The sequence below is a fragment of the Trichoplusia ni genome, unplaced genomic scaffold, assembly GCF_003590095.1.
Source record: "Trichoplusia ni isolate ovarian cell line Hi5 unplaced genomic scaffold, tn1 tig00000182, whole genome shotgun sequence".
NCBI lineage: Eukaryota > Metazoa > Arthropoda > Insecta > Lepidoptera > Noctuidae > Trichoplusia > Trichoplusia ni.
The window spans coordinates 443,353-457,330 of record NW_020799994.1 but is presented as its reverse complement, the minus strand read 5'-3'; the positions used below and the strand labels follow the sequence as shown (position 1 = coordinate 457,330).

At 41.7% G+C, this 13,978-nt stretch overlaps 1 protein-coding gene across 1 annotated transcript in view; it reads right to left on the bottom strand.

Moving 5' to 3' along the window:
• LOC113506985 overlaps positions 1–13,978 on the bottom strand; it is a 98,509-nt gene that overhangs the window by 18,189 nt on the left and 66,342 nt on the right. Inside the window, exons 73-101 of the mRNA XM_026889834.1 lie at positions 13,642–13,935; positions 13,170–13,475; positions 12,422–13,054; positions 12,019–12,339; positions 11,612–11,935; positions 11,229–11,531; positions 10,831–11,139; positions 10,100–10,726; positions 9,700–10,014; positions 9,291–9,620; positions 8,910–9,209; positions 8,504–8,809; positions 7,744–8,382; positions 7,024–7,659; positions 6,627–6,935; positions 5,584–6,513; positions 5,185–5,499; positions 4,754–5,086; positions 4,371–4,670; positions 3,977–4,282; positions 3,273–3,902; positions 2,876–3,187; positions 2,456–2,791; positions 2,071–2,370; positions 1,680–1,982; positions 1,286–1,603; positions 842–1,162; positions 462–764; positions 45–377 (exon numbers count right to left, since the gene is read on the bottom strand). Coding sequence (XP_026745635.1) covers positions 45–377; positions 462–764; positions 842–1,162; positions 1,286–1,603; positions 1,680–1,982; positions 2,071–2,370; positions 2,456–2,791; positions 2,876–3,187; positions 3,273–3,902; positions 3,977–4,282; positions 4,371–4,670; positions 4,754–5,086; positions 5,185–5,499; positions 5,584–6,513; positions 6,627–6,935; positions 7,024–7,659; positions 7,744–8,382; positions 8,504–8,809; positions 8,910–9,209; positions 9,291–9,620; positions 9,700–10,014; positions 10,100–10,726; positions 10,831–11,139; positions 11,229–11,531; positions 11,612–11,935; positions 12,019–12,339; positions 12,422–13,054; positions 13,170–13,475; positions 13,642–13,935 — 11,292 coding nt within the window. The remainder of the gene's footprint in view (positions 1–44; positions 378–461; positions 765–841; positions 1,163–1,285; positions 1,604–1,679; positions 1,983–2,070; positions 2,371–2,455; positions 2,792–2,875; positions 3,188–3,272; positions 3,903–3,976; positions 4,283–4,370; positions 4,671–4,753; positions 5,087–5,184; positions 5,500–5,583; positions 6,514–6,626; positions 6,936–7,023; positions 7,660–7,743; positions 8,383–8,503; positions 8,810–8,909; positions 9,210–9,290; positions 9,621–9,699; positions 10,015–10,099; positions 10,727–10,830; positions 11,140–11,228; positions 11,532–11,611; positions 11,936–12,018; positions 12,340–12,421; positions 13,055–13,169; positions 13,476–13,641; positions 13,936–13,978) is intronic.

Sequence of the window (13,978 nt, the reverse complement as noted above, 5' to 3'; positions counted from 1 at the left end):
CATACTGAAGTTGTTTGTGTAATCAACATTTTTTTTTAATGTACCTTGATGCATGATATCACATCTGCTGAATGGATCGCCAGTGAATCCCGGTAAGCAAGAGCAGGATGGCAAGTGATTATTGACGTTGCACTGTGCGTTGCTGCCGCACACTCCCGGACATGGGTCGACACATTTGTTATTGATACAAGCCATAACTGCATTACACTCAGAGTTGATGGTACACTCCGGTCTACACCTTGGAGGAGAACTTATATAATTAGGAAGACAAGTACAGCGTGCGTTGCCGTTGAACTCTTGACATTGCGAGTTTGGTCCGCAAGGTGATGGCACGCATGGATTTACTTCAGGCCTGATTTCCGGTCTAGAGAGCGGCGCTGTAAAGCAATTGAGTCATTAATTACACACCCCCATCTTCAGAACTGACGAAAGTAATGTGTCAATTAGTTCATTACACTCACTTGGAACGCAATTTGTGAATGGATCTCCTGTGTAGCGATCTTGACAGGAACATATCGGATTGTGGGCGATTACTCTACAATTGGCGTTTCTTGCACATTGACCGACGCATGGATCTACACATTTTCGGTTTAGACATGCCTTGTTACTAGCACATTCACTGCTTATAGTACATTCTGGTCGACAGTTAGGTGGTGTCCCCATGAAGTCAAGTTGACAACTACACACTGCTTGAGAGTTGACTTCTCTGCACAAACTGTTAGGGCCACAAGGCGATGGAGTACAAGGTGTCGGTTTAACTTCATCTGAAAAAAAAATGGATTCTAATTACTCTTTACCCTATTTAGAAACACCTTTTCACAATGTTGCTGGTGATACATACCTTCAACTTTCTGAATGCAGTTTACGTAAGCATTTCCAGTCAGACCAGGTGGACAGTAGCAAGAAGGAAGATGGTTTATGACTTGACAAATCCCATTTGGTGCACAAATGCCTGGACAAGGGTCCTTGCATTTGTTCTGAATGCAAGCCAACATTGGAGGACAATCTGTGTTAATAACACATTCAGGTCGACAGCCCTCATAAGGATTACCCACATATGTGTCGATACATTTACAAGCACCTGCTCCGTTTCTTTCTGTGCACTCAGCGTTGAGTCCACAAGGCGAAGGTTCACAAGGGGAGCTGTATTCAATTATGGTATCTGCAATGAAAGTTTATTTAGTTACTAGTTTAGTATACAGAAATAGCAAATAATAAAAATACTCCACAATTTCTTTTTTTCATTCTGTTTAAATATAATACTAATATAATATAAGTTTATTACCTTTCATTGGCGAGCATGATATTAACGGATCTCCTGTTTGTCCAAATGGACATGAACATACTAATGCATGACTTATAACTTTACAGTCAGCATTATATCCACAGCTTCCTGGGCATGGGTCTTTACACTTTTGGTTGATACAGGCCAAATTACTAGGACATTCCGAGTTGCTGACGCACTCTGGCCTACAATTAGGAGGAGCTCCAAAGTAATCGGACTGACAAGTGCACGATGGTGACTCGCCAATCACTTTACATATCGAATAGGGCCCACAAGGCGATGGCGTACATGGATCAACAGATGGCAGCGGGCTGGATACTGAAATTAAACGGAAGAAGTCATTAAACTATTACACAATACTGAACAACTACCCTAAGAAAGAACAAAGACAAACCTATTGGGCTGCAACGCGAGAACGGATCTCCAGTATGTCGTGCAGGACATGAGCATATTGGATTATGGTTTACGACCTCACATCTTGCTCCGTACCCACAGCTACCGATGCAAGGGTTAATACACTTGTGATTATTACAGGCCTCGTTCAGAGGACATTCAGCACTTATTGTACACTCCGGTCTACATGATGGCGGGCTTCCTAAGAATGACGGCAGACACGAGCACACAGCTTGGTTGTTTATTGGTCGGCACTGACTATTAGGGCCACAAGGGCTGGGGTTACATGGTTCCACGATCATTACTGAAAAAAAAACCGAATCATAACACTTTTGTTTACAGGTTTGTTAATATTATACCTAATATTTTATAAATTGTTTATGCAAGCTTACCTTGATATTTGTGACATTCTACAAATGCATTTCCTGTAGTTCCTTCAGGACATGTACATATTGGAATGTGGTTGTAAACATTGCACTGTGCGGTTGGGGCACAAGTTCCTGGGCAAGGATTTATGCATTTGTTTCCAGAACAAACCTTGTCTGCGGGACAATCCATGTTAGAAACGCATTCTGGTTTACAACCGAAATATGGATCTCCCTGATAATCAGACAAACAAGTACAAACCCCGTCTCTGCATTGAGCGTTAAAGCCACAAGGCGAAGGGTTGCAAGGATCCGTCGGGATGTCATCTAAAATGGTTTTGAAGTTTAGAATTGGAAAAAACACATACAATTACATAATCACATTAGATAAGTACTGGTTTAGTATACTCACTTTCAACGGGTTTATTCAAAACACACGCTGTAAACGGATCACCAGTAAATCCTTGGTTACATGTACAGGCAGGAACGTGAGAAAATACTGAACATATAGCGTTTTGTCCACAACTACCAGGGCAGGGATCACGGCATTTCAGATTAATACACGCCTTGTCAGATGGACAGTCTTGGTTTATAGCGCATTCAGGTCTGCAGTTGGGTGGCATTCCTTGATAGTCAGGCATACAAGTACATGATGGTGACCCATTAATATCACGGCATATAGCATTCTCGCCACAAGGGTTCGGTACACAGGGGTTCCTGAGAGGTTCCGGAATGTGTTGAACTGGTGCTGGTTATGGAAAAATATTCAAAATTAGTTTTATTCGTCACTCGATTTTACCTTATTAAAAGTTAAATGTAATATATTACTTACGTTGTGGGTAACAGCGAGTGAATGGATCACCTATAAAGCCTTGACTACAAGAACATATAGGACTGTGATTTATTACCCTGCAATTTGAGTTCAACCCACAGTGCCCTGGACAAGGATCACTACATTTCTGGTTTATACAAGCTTTGTCTCTAGAACATTCTGAGCTAACAGTACATTCTGGTCGACATCCAGGAGGAGAGCCGATGTAATTTGGCATACAAGAGCATACACTCTGTCCGTTAACAGCTCGACAAATGCTATTCGGTCCGCAAGGGTTAGGTGTGCAAGGTGTTGAAACTTCTGGCAGAGGATCTAAAAGGAATAAATAATAGTCATTAGACTAGGATGGCGTAACTGAAGTACAGTTAGGTACAATAAATTGAGTCTATAAACAAACCTCTTAATACATCACATCTTCTATAGGGATCCCCACTGTAACCACTCGGGCAGCTGCATGAAGGTAGGTGGTTAACTACCGTACACAGTGCCATCGGGCCACACGTTCCCGGACATGGATCTTGACATTTGTTACGAATACATGATTTACTTGGAATACAGTCAGTATTCACTGTACATTCAGGCCTACATCCTTCATATGGGTTGCCAATATACTCGGGTAGGCAAGAGCAAGAACCGGCTCCATTATATTCCTTACACTGAGCATTTGGTCCGCAGGGTGACGGTTCACAAGGCGAGGACTTTTCAGGATAAATATCTTGTTGATAACAATTGGTAAAGGGATCTCCTGTAAACCCATTTTCGCAGAAGCACATTGGAGAGTGACTAATTGCTCTACACTGAGCGTTGACACCGCATGCGTTAGTGCACGGGTCTTTGCATTTTTGATTGACGCACGCTTGATTAGAAGGGCATTCACTGTTACTGGAACATTCAGGTCGACAGTATGGTGGAGAACCAAAGAAGTTCGGTAAACAAGTACAGGACGGAGTACCCGAGTTATCTTGGCAAATTGAATTCGGTCCACATGGCGATGGCAAACAAGGAGCTACATCTGCAACAGGCGCTCCTAAAAAAAATGAAACACGTATTAAATATACCTTCGTTTTTTTTTATAGAAAGTTTTACTCAAATATTACTTACTGTATGGAACACATCGAACGAACGGATCTCCGGTATATTTGTTCGAGCACGTACATATTGGATTATGCTTCACCACATTACATTTGGCTTCCACGCCACACGAACCAATGCAAGGATCAATGCATTTCTGATTACTGCAGGCTCTATTTAGCGGACAGTCAGAGCTGACTACACATTCAGGCCTACAAAGAGGTGGACTTCCAAGATACCCAGCTACACAAGAACACACAGCTTGCCCATTTACTTCTCTACATTGACTGTTTGGTCCACAAGGTGAAGGCACACACGGGTTTGACACGATTGGAACTAAAAAGAAAAACAGTGTTTTAAATTTGTACCAATTAAAATTTGGTAGCGACTTCTGGTTGCTAAGCTTATGAACCTAAACAAGTACCATGAATGGGCTCGCAATTGTAAAAAGCGTTTCCAGTCATTCCTTGAGGACAGCTACACATGGGCACATGATTGATGACATCACAAAGAGCGTTGGAAGCACATGTTCCAGGACATGGGTCTACGCATTTGTTTCTGACACACGCCTTGTCTCGTGGACAATCTGTGCTAAGAACGCATTCGGGCCGACAGCCCACATAAGGATCGCCTTGATGTTCTGCGATACATGAGCATGAACCATCGTTGCACACAGCATTCGTCCCGCAAGGAGATGGGTTACATTTATCAACGATTTCAATTTCTGAAACAATATTGTATTCATAAATATTATAATGCAGTAAATGCACAAATCTAAATTAACGTGAATAGTCGCTAAGAACTTACCAAGTGGTTTCGGAGAGCATACTGTGAATGCATCTCCAGTGTAGCCTTCAGGACATGTGCATATAGGAGTGTGGCGTGACACTGTACAGAGAGCACCTATACCACAAGAGCCCAGACATGGATCGCGACACTTCTGCTGAATGCAGGCTTGAGAAGTTGAACACTCGGCGTTTATAGTACATTCAGGTTTGCAGTTCGGAGGACTTCCAATGTAGTTTGGCATGCAAGAGCAAGATGGGAAGTTTCTTATTTCTTGACAAATGGAATTCGGGCCACACGGCGATGGAATACATGGGTTTCTGTAAGGTTCTAGTACTGAATTTGCCACCGGTGCTAAAAATAAAAATAAAAACGTGCATTACTTAATACCCTACTCAATTATTTATAATAAATGGTTAAGCTCGAGGAGTTATTCCAAATATAATACTTACGTGGTATGGGGTTGCATCGAGTAAATGGATCACCCGTATATTGAGAAACGCACGTACAAATAGGGCTATGGTTAATTACTTTACATTCAGCGTTTGTGCCACAGGCATTTATACACGGATTTTCACATTTTTGGTTTATACATGCTTTTTCCCTTGGGCATTCTGGGCTTGTGACACATTCAGGATGACATCCTGGTGGTACTCCTATATAGTCAGGTAGACATGAGCAGACTGCTTGTTTATTAACTTCTTGGCATCGACTGTTTGGTCCGCATGGTGATGGCCTACACACATCAATAGGAGATTCCAGAATTTCTGAAAAATGAAATGAGTCTAGTTAATGCGACTTTAAAACATGATTAAATAGTAACTTAGGAACTGGTAAAAAAAGATACTAACGTTCCGGAGTGCAATATCTGAAAGGGTCTCCTGTATAACCCCGTTGACAAGAACATGATGGAGCATGGGAGACGACTTGGCACAATGCATTGGGCGCACAAGCTCCAGGACACGGATCTTGGCATTTATTTTGAAGGCAGGCTTTGTTTGCCGGACAGTCTGTGTTTATAATACATTCTGGCCTGCAACCTTCGTAAGGATTACCAAAGTATTCCGGTAAGCAAGTGCATGATCCTGCTCCATTGTATTCCTTGCAAACAGCATTAGCACCACAAGGTGAGGGTTGGCATGGTGATGTATACTCTTGGTACACTTCAGTTCTGTGACATTCCACGAATGGATTGCCTGTATATTCAGGTATGCAGGAACATGAAGGAGAGTGACTTATTACGTGACACTGAGTGTTTGTGCCACATGAACCGATACAAGGATCGACACATTTTTGGTTTATGCAAGCTTGTTGAAGAGGACACTCGGCGTTGCTTATACATTCAGGCTTACAGTATGGCGGTGAACCCACAAAACCACTTTGGCATGAACATGAAGGTGCGCCCGACGTTTCTTTGCAGATAGAGTTGGGTCCACAAGGAGATGGAACACAAGGATTGACAACCTCTGGCGTGAACTCTTGAATAATGCACCTGACAAATGGATTTCCTGTGTACGATGGTGGGCAAGAACATATGGGATTATGATTAATCACTTGACATTTAGCTCCGATGCCACAGGATCCTTGACAAGGGTTTACACATTTCATGTTGCTGCAGGCTTCATTTGGCAGACAATCAGAGCTTACTGTACATTCTGGTCTACAAGATGGTGGGCTTCCTTTGTATCCAGACAAACATGAACATACAGCTTGATTATTTATTTCTCGACATTGACTGTTTGGTCCGCACGGGCTCGGTTGACACGGTTGTGTGTGAATAACTGAAAATTTTGAAAAAAATAATTATATAAAGCTTCTGAAAAAAGGGTAGCAACTATATTTCATGATAGGGGTAAACAGTTAGTGAAAAAAGTGCATATTCAAATTAACATACCTTCAACTGGCGAGCATCGCACAAATGCATTGCCAGTCATTCTGTCTGGGCATCTGCACATTGGTACGTGATTAATTACATCACAAATTGCATTATCTGCACATACTTCACTATTACATGGGTTAACGCATTTATTTCTTATACAAGCTTTATCTTGAGGACAATCAGAGCTAAGTACGCATTCAGGCCGACACTCAAAGTATGGGTCTCCTTGGTATTCTGGCAGACATGAGCATTCACCATTATCGCAAACAGCATTGGCGCCACACGGAGACGGATTGCATAAATCCACTTCATCATTAGGTATTTCTAGGACAATAAGATACAATAATTAATACGACGATAAAAGAAATCTTTGCTAGATATTTACATTTTTGTATTTAGCTTTTATAAATACCTTGTAACTTGCATTCAGTAAAAGCATCTCCGACGTAGTTATCAAGGCAGGTACAAATAGGCATGTTTTTATTCACAATACACTGTGCGTTTAATCCACAAGATCCCGGACAAGGGTCTTTGCATTTCTGATTGATACAAGCTAAGTTGCTAGGACAATCCGCATTTATTATGCACTCAGGTCGACAGCTGGGTGGAGCTCCGATGTAGTTGGAAAGGCAACTACAGGAAGGTACGCCACCACTATCTCTACATTCGCTAAACGGTCCACAAGGTGAGGGCAAGCAAGGGTTTTTAGGTGTTTCTGTTTGTACCGGGGTACTTTCTAGCAATTGATAACACCTACTAAATGGATCCCCTGAAAAACCATTTCTACAAGAACATATCGGACTATGATTGATGACAAGGCAGTTTGCATTTAGTCCACATTGTCCAACACATGGATCTGCACATTTTAATGCTATACAAGCTTTGTTTGTGGGGCATTCAGCGCTGACAACGCATTCAGGTCTACAATTTGGCGGAGCGCCTCGGTAATCTGGCAAACAAGTACATACTGCCTGGTCGTTGATTACTTTGCATGCGCTGTTTGGACCGCATGGCGATGGTGCACAAGGATTTGTAGGTGGTTCAGTATCTAAAAAAAAAAGGTTTTTTTTGCATCAATACACAATGAAATTGTCTTCTACAAGCTTTAAAGTACACTGATATGAATACTTACTTTGAATTAGCACACAATTTTGGAATGGATTTCCTGTGTAACCACTATTGCATGTACAAATAGGCGCATGGTTAATTGTTTGACATTGAGCATTGGTACCACACGTTCCTGGGCACGGATCTTGGCATTTGTTTTGCTGGCATACGCTATTTGAGGGGCAATCAGTGTTCACCGTACATTCTGGGCGGCAGCCTTCGTACGGATTTCCAAAGTAACCAGATGAACAGACACAAGAGCCAGCGTTGTTACGTTCCTTGCAGATGGCATTGCTTCCACATGGAGATGGAGTGCAAGGTGTAGGCCGTTCGAAAGGTGTCGTATCATATTGCACATTACATACGACGAAAGGATCTCCGAAATATCCTTGTGGACACACACAGTTAGGCGTATGGCTTACTACACGGCATTCTGCCATCGAACCGCAAGCTCCTATACAAGGATTGCTGCATTTGCTGTTAATGCAAGCTAAGTCGTTAGGACATTCGCTATTACTAGAGCATTCTGGACGACAATTCGGGGGTGTTCCTATAAACTCTGGCATGCAAGTACACGACGGTGAATCGTTGATGTTTTGGCAAATGGAGTTTGGTCCGCAAGGAGAAGGCAAACAAGGGTTCACTTGTATTGGGGTTTCCAGTGCTGTAAACAATATAATTATTTTAATAAGAAAATAGGTATGTTTTAATTATTATAAAACAATCACAAAAGTAATAAATAAAGAAACGAATCCGTTAAGAAAAATGGGGATAAGAAGACTCACGTTTCGGAATGCATCTTGTGAATGGATCGCCAGTAAAATCGTTCGGACACGAACAGATTGGATTGTGATTAATGACTTCACAAAGCGCTCCCACACCACAAGATCCAGTGCATGGGTCAATACATTTGTAATTGTTGCACGCCTTGTTTAGTGGACATTCAGCACTGGTTGTGCATTCTGGTCTACACGTAGGTGGGTTTCCTGAATAGCCAGGTAAGCACGAACACACCGCGACCTTGTTGACTTCTCGGCATTGACTGTTAGGGCCACAAGGGCTTGGATTACATGGATTAGCCGGTAACGGTACTGTAAAAGGAATATTGGATTTTAGCATAATTTAATAAAAAATAAATAAATAAGAAGAACCGTGTAAAAAGAATGCGGAATATGAAAGAGTAACTTGTACCTTGAAGAATGTTGCATGAGACAAACGAGTTTCCAGTGTAGCCGGCTGGACAACTGCACATCGGTATGTGATTGAAAACTTCGCATATAGCATTAGCACCGCAGATGTCCGGACATGGGTTTACGCATTTTTTACGCACACAGATCTGGTTTCGTTGACAGTCAGTGCTAATGGTACACTCTGGACGACAACCAACATACGGGTCACCGTGATATTCTGGTTGACATGTACATTCTCCATTAAAGCAATCAGCATTTGAACCACAAGGTGATGGATAACATAAGTCCAGTGGAGCTAGATCTAAAATAAAAACAACATATTTTAATTGATAGTGAAATACTTTTTTATTTTTTTAATAATGATATACCTAATTTTACAAACCTTGTGGTGGCTGTTTAACACACGCAGTAAATGGATCTCCCTTGTATTCCTCCAAGCAAGAGCAGATTGCGACGTGATTAATAACCGAACAGAGAGCGTTTTGGCCACAAGAACCAAGGCATGGATCTTTACACTTTTCATTAATGCAAGCTAAAGAGCTAATACAATCTTGATGCGTTATACATTCTGGACGGCAATTTGGTGGACTGCCGATGTAGCCCAGGGAACAAGAACATGACGCCTGGTCTCTAAAATTACGACATGTCGCAAAGGCACCGCACGGTGATGGTAGGCATGGATCCCTGAACTCGTCTTGGACCGGCTGTGATACTGAAATACAATAATAAGTTAAGGTCGTCAGACACAATATTGTTATTTATTTTTTGATGTGCCATAAAAATATGTTTACCTGGTTTTGGATAACATCTTGTGAAAGGATCGCCAATTAGTCCTGATCCACAACTACATATAGGATTGTGATTAAATACCCTGCACTCAGCTTTCTGGCCACAAGGGCCAGGACAGGGATTTACACACTTTTGGTTTATACAGGCCTTATCTGAGACACAGTCTGAATTCATAACGCATTCCAGTCTGCAAGAAGGTGGCTGTCCTATATAGTTCGGTAAACAACTACAGGTTGCTTGGTTATTTATTTCGCGACACTGGCTATTGGGCCCGCACGGGTTCGGATAGCAGACGTTAACAGGAGTTAAATCTTGTTCTGTAAAGATATATCTTATTTAAGTATCAAGTATTACTTAAATTATCTCTTAAGATAATTTAATTTATTAATGAAAGTTACTTACGAGGAATGAGGTTGCACCTACGGTATGCGTCACCCGTGTAGCCTACAATGCATGTACAAGTGGGGGTATGGTGCACTGTTGTACAATCTGCGTTAATTCCACAAGTACCAGGGCAAGGATCTTGACATTTGTTTCCTATACATGCTTTATTTCCTGGACAGTCTGTGTTGCTAACGCATTCCGGTCGACATCCTTCGTAGGGATTTCCGAAATATCCCTCATTACAAATGCAAGATCCCGCTTTGTTCTGTTCTTTACAGACTGCGTTAGGCCCACACGGCGAAGGTGAACATGGAGTTAATAACTCATTCACGTTTTGGAGTGTGCATTGCGAAAATGGATCTCCAAAGTAGCCTTGTGGGCATACGCACATTGCTGAGTGGCTGACTACACGGCATTCGGCATTTGATCCGCACGCTTGTAGGCACGGATCTTTACATTTTTGATTGACGCACGCTAATTGCGGTGAGCACTCACTATTACTTATACATTCGGGTTTACAATAAGGAGGTTGACCCTTATATTCTGGTAGGCAAATACACGAAGGAGTTCCATTAATATCTTTACACATAGAGTTCGGTCCACACGGTGAAGGTTGACATGGGTTGACCACTGTCACTGGAGTATCTAAAAACATTTTAAAACCGGGTTATATCATAGTTATATGTTGTATATAAAATAATAAATAAGAAACAGAAGGCAGAACAAAATTTAATCAATAGGTATGTTACCTGCATGAATAGTGCATTCGACGAAGGGATCACCAACGTGTGGTGCAGTACAAGCACAGATTGGATTGTGATTGACAACTTCGCACGTGGCCCTCAAGCCACAAGTTCCGATGCAAGGGTTGACACATTTCTGTTTCATGCAAGCTTGGTTCTGCGGGCACTCTGCATTGACTACACATTCTGGTCGACAAGCAGGTGGTATTCCCAGGTATGTAGGCAGACACGAACACACGGGTTGATTGTTAATTTCTCGACACTGACTGTTGGGGCCACACACTGCGGTACTGCACGGATTATACGTGGGTGTTTCTGTGAAATTGATAAAAAAAGTTTAGGTTTATCTATCTATCAAAACTTAAAAGCATGCAATAATCTTACTGTCAAGAACTTGTATTCACCTCTAAGTGGATTGCATAAAACGAAAGCATTTCCAGTGAATCCACTATTACAACTGCACATTGGGATATGATTAACCACTTGGCATATTGCGTTTTGTCCACAGGCTCCAATACATGGATCAACACATTTTCTTTGTACGCATGCTTTGGTGTGATCACAATCAGTACTGAAAACGCACTCTGGCCGACAGTTAAAGTATGGGTCTCCATGATATTCTGGTAAACATTGGCATTGGCCATTTATACATTGTGCGTTGGAGCCGCATCGTATATTTGTGCAAGCATCAACGACTGTCGGTTCAACTGAAATACAAAGAAATTTGAATATTGTAATCTATTTCAACAAATGTAGTTACGTAAAGTAAAATCAATTTAATAGATACCTTCCAGGGGTTTCGGCCTACAGCTTGTGAATGGATCGCCGATATATCCTTCAATACATGTACATATTGGAATATGGTTGAGTACATTACATACTGCCGAGATACCACATGATCCTGGGCATGGGTCTTGACATTTAGAATTAATGCAAGCTCGATTGCTTTGACAATCCGAGTGTATTGTGCATTCTGGACGACAGTTTGGTGGACTTCCAGTAAAAGTAGGGAGGCACGAACATGATGGTGAATTTCCAATATCTCTGCACTCAGAATTTGGACCACATGGTGATGGGGCACAAGGATTTCTCACATCTGGTACGACATCAACTAAAATAAAATTTAGTTTATCAATACATGGTTCAATAAGAACAGTGAACAAACAAATTATCTTCTCTAAATTGAGTACTTACATTTGACAGGTGAGCAGATGGTAAATGGATCACCGGTAAACGAAGGCTTGCAAGAGCATATTGGGCTGTGGTTGATAACTTTACAATTAGTGTTTGCCCCACATGGTCCAGGACAAGGGTTAACACATTTTTGTTTAATACAAGCCTTATCTTGTGGACATTCTGCGCTGCCAACACATTCTGGCCTACAGTTCGGTGGAGAACCCACGTACTCAGGTAAGCATGAACAAACAGCCTGATCACTGACTACTTTACATTGGCTGTTTGGTCCACATGGTGACGGGTAACATACGTCAACTGGTGTAGAAGGTGGTGTTGATTCTGGAACGTAACAGAATGATGAGTGATGATGTATTCAACTTTAAGATTTCAATTCAAATCATAATGTTAAGTTTTACAATACCTTGGTAAACACAATATCTGAACGGATCTCCAGTGAAACCACTGAAGCATGTGCAAAGAGGAGCATGGTTTACAACTTGACAATCAGCATTAGTGCCACAGCTTCCTGGACAAGGATCGCCGCATTTGTTGTTTATACAGGCTTTACTCGAAGGGCAATCAGTGTTAACAACGCATTCTGGGCGACAACCCTCGTAAGGATTTCCTATATATCCTTCCACGCACGTGCATGAACCAGCATTATTTCGTTCTTTACAGACAGCGTTTGCTCCACAGGGTGACGGGGTACACGGGTTAGCCACGTGATCTAAGTGCAATGGTTCTTGGACACAGTTGAAAAATGGATCTCCAGTGAATCCATATGGACAGAGGCAAATAGGAGAGTGACTCACAACTTTACATTCTGCATTTGAAGCGCAAACACCTTCGCACGGATTTTTACACTTATTATTTACGCATGATAGGTGCAAAGAACACTCTTCATTACTTGTACACTCCGGCCTACAGTAAGGAGCTTGACCATGATAGCCTTCAAGGCAAGTACAAGATGGCACATCATTTATTACTTTGCACAGCGAGTTGGGACCGCAAGGTGATGGTGTACATGGATTCACTACTTCTGGCAAACGCTCCGCTGAAACAATTAAAGTTAAGATTTTATACCGAGAACTCATATTATTTCACAACTTTAGATAATCAAACACTCTTACTAATAGACAATTGGTGTAGGTAACACAAAATCTACTTACGAAGTCTAAAGCATCGTGAGAATGGTTCTCCCGAATAAGATACTGGGCACGTGCAAATAGGATTATGGTTCACTACTTTGCATTCAGCGTTAACACCACAGGATCCAACACAAGGGTCGATGCAGCGTTGGTTACTACAGGCTTGATTAAGTGGGCATTCAGCACTTATTGTGCACTCAGGTCGACAAGCAGGTGGTGCGCCGATATTGTTGGGAGCGCAGGAACAAACCGCTTGACCGTTGATTTCCCTGCACTGACTGTTTGGTCCGCAAGGCGATGGTTGGCAAGGGTTTGATACAACAGATTCTGAAAGATATATAAGTTTTTAAGAGGTGTTTCTAGGTTTTAGGTTTTCTAAATGTTTTTGTACTGCATCGTTAGTACTTATTAGATATTAATAGGTATATATATAAGCTCAGAAAATATATAGGAATAAACGAAATATAAATGTTTTAATAAAATTAATACTAACCTAATATTGGTCGACATTCAAAGAATGCATTTCCAGTGGTTCGGTCCGGACAACTGCACATGGGAATATGATTGACAACACTACAAGTAGCGGTAGCAGCACACGTTCCTGGACAAGGATCAGTGCATTTGTTTCGTATACAAGCTTGGCTACGATCACAATCTGAACTCAGAACACACTCAGGTCGACAACCAGTATATGGGTCTCCTTGGAATTCCGGGAGGCAACTGCATTGTCCATTGCTACATTGGGCATTATTTCCACACGGCGAAGGGTTGCACGGATCATCATTCACTAAAATAGAAAAATAAATTTATTAGTCCACTAGATTCTGATT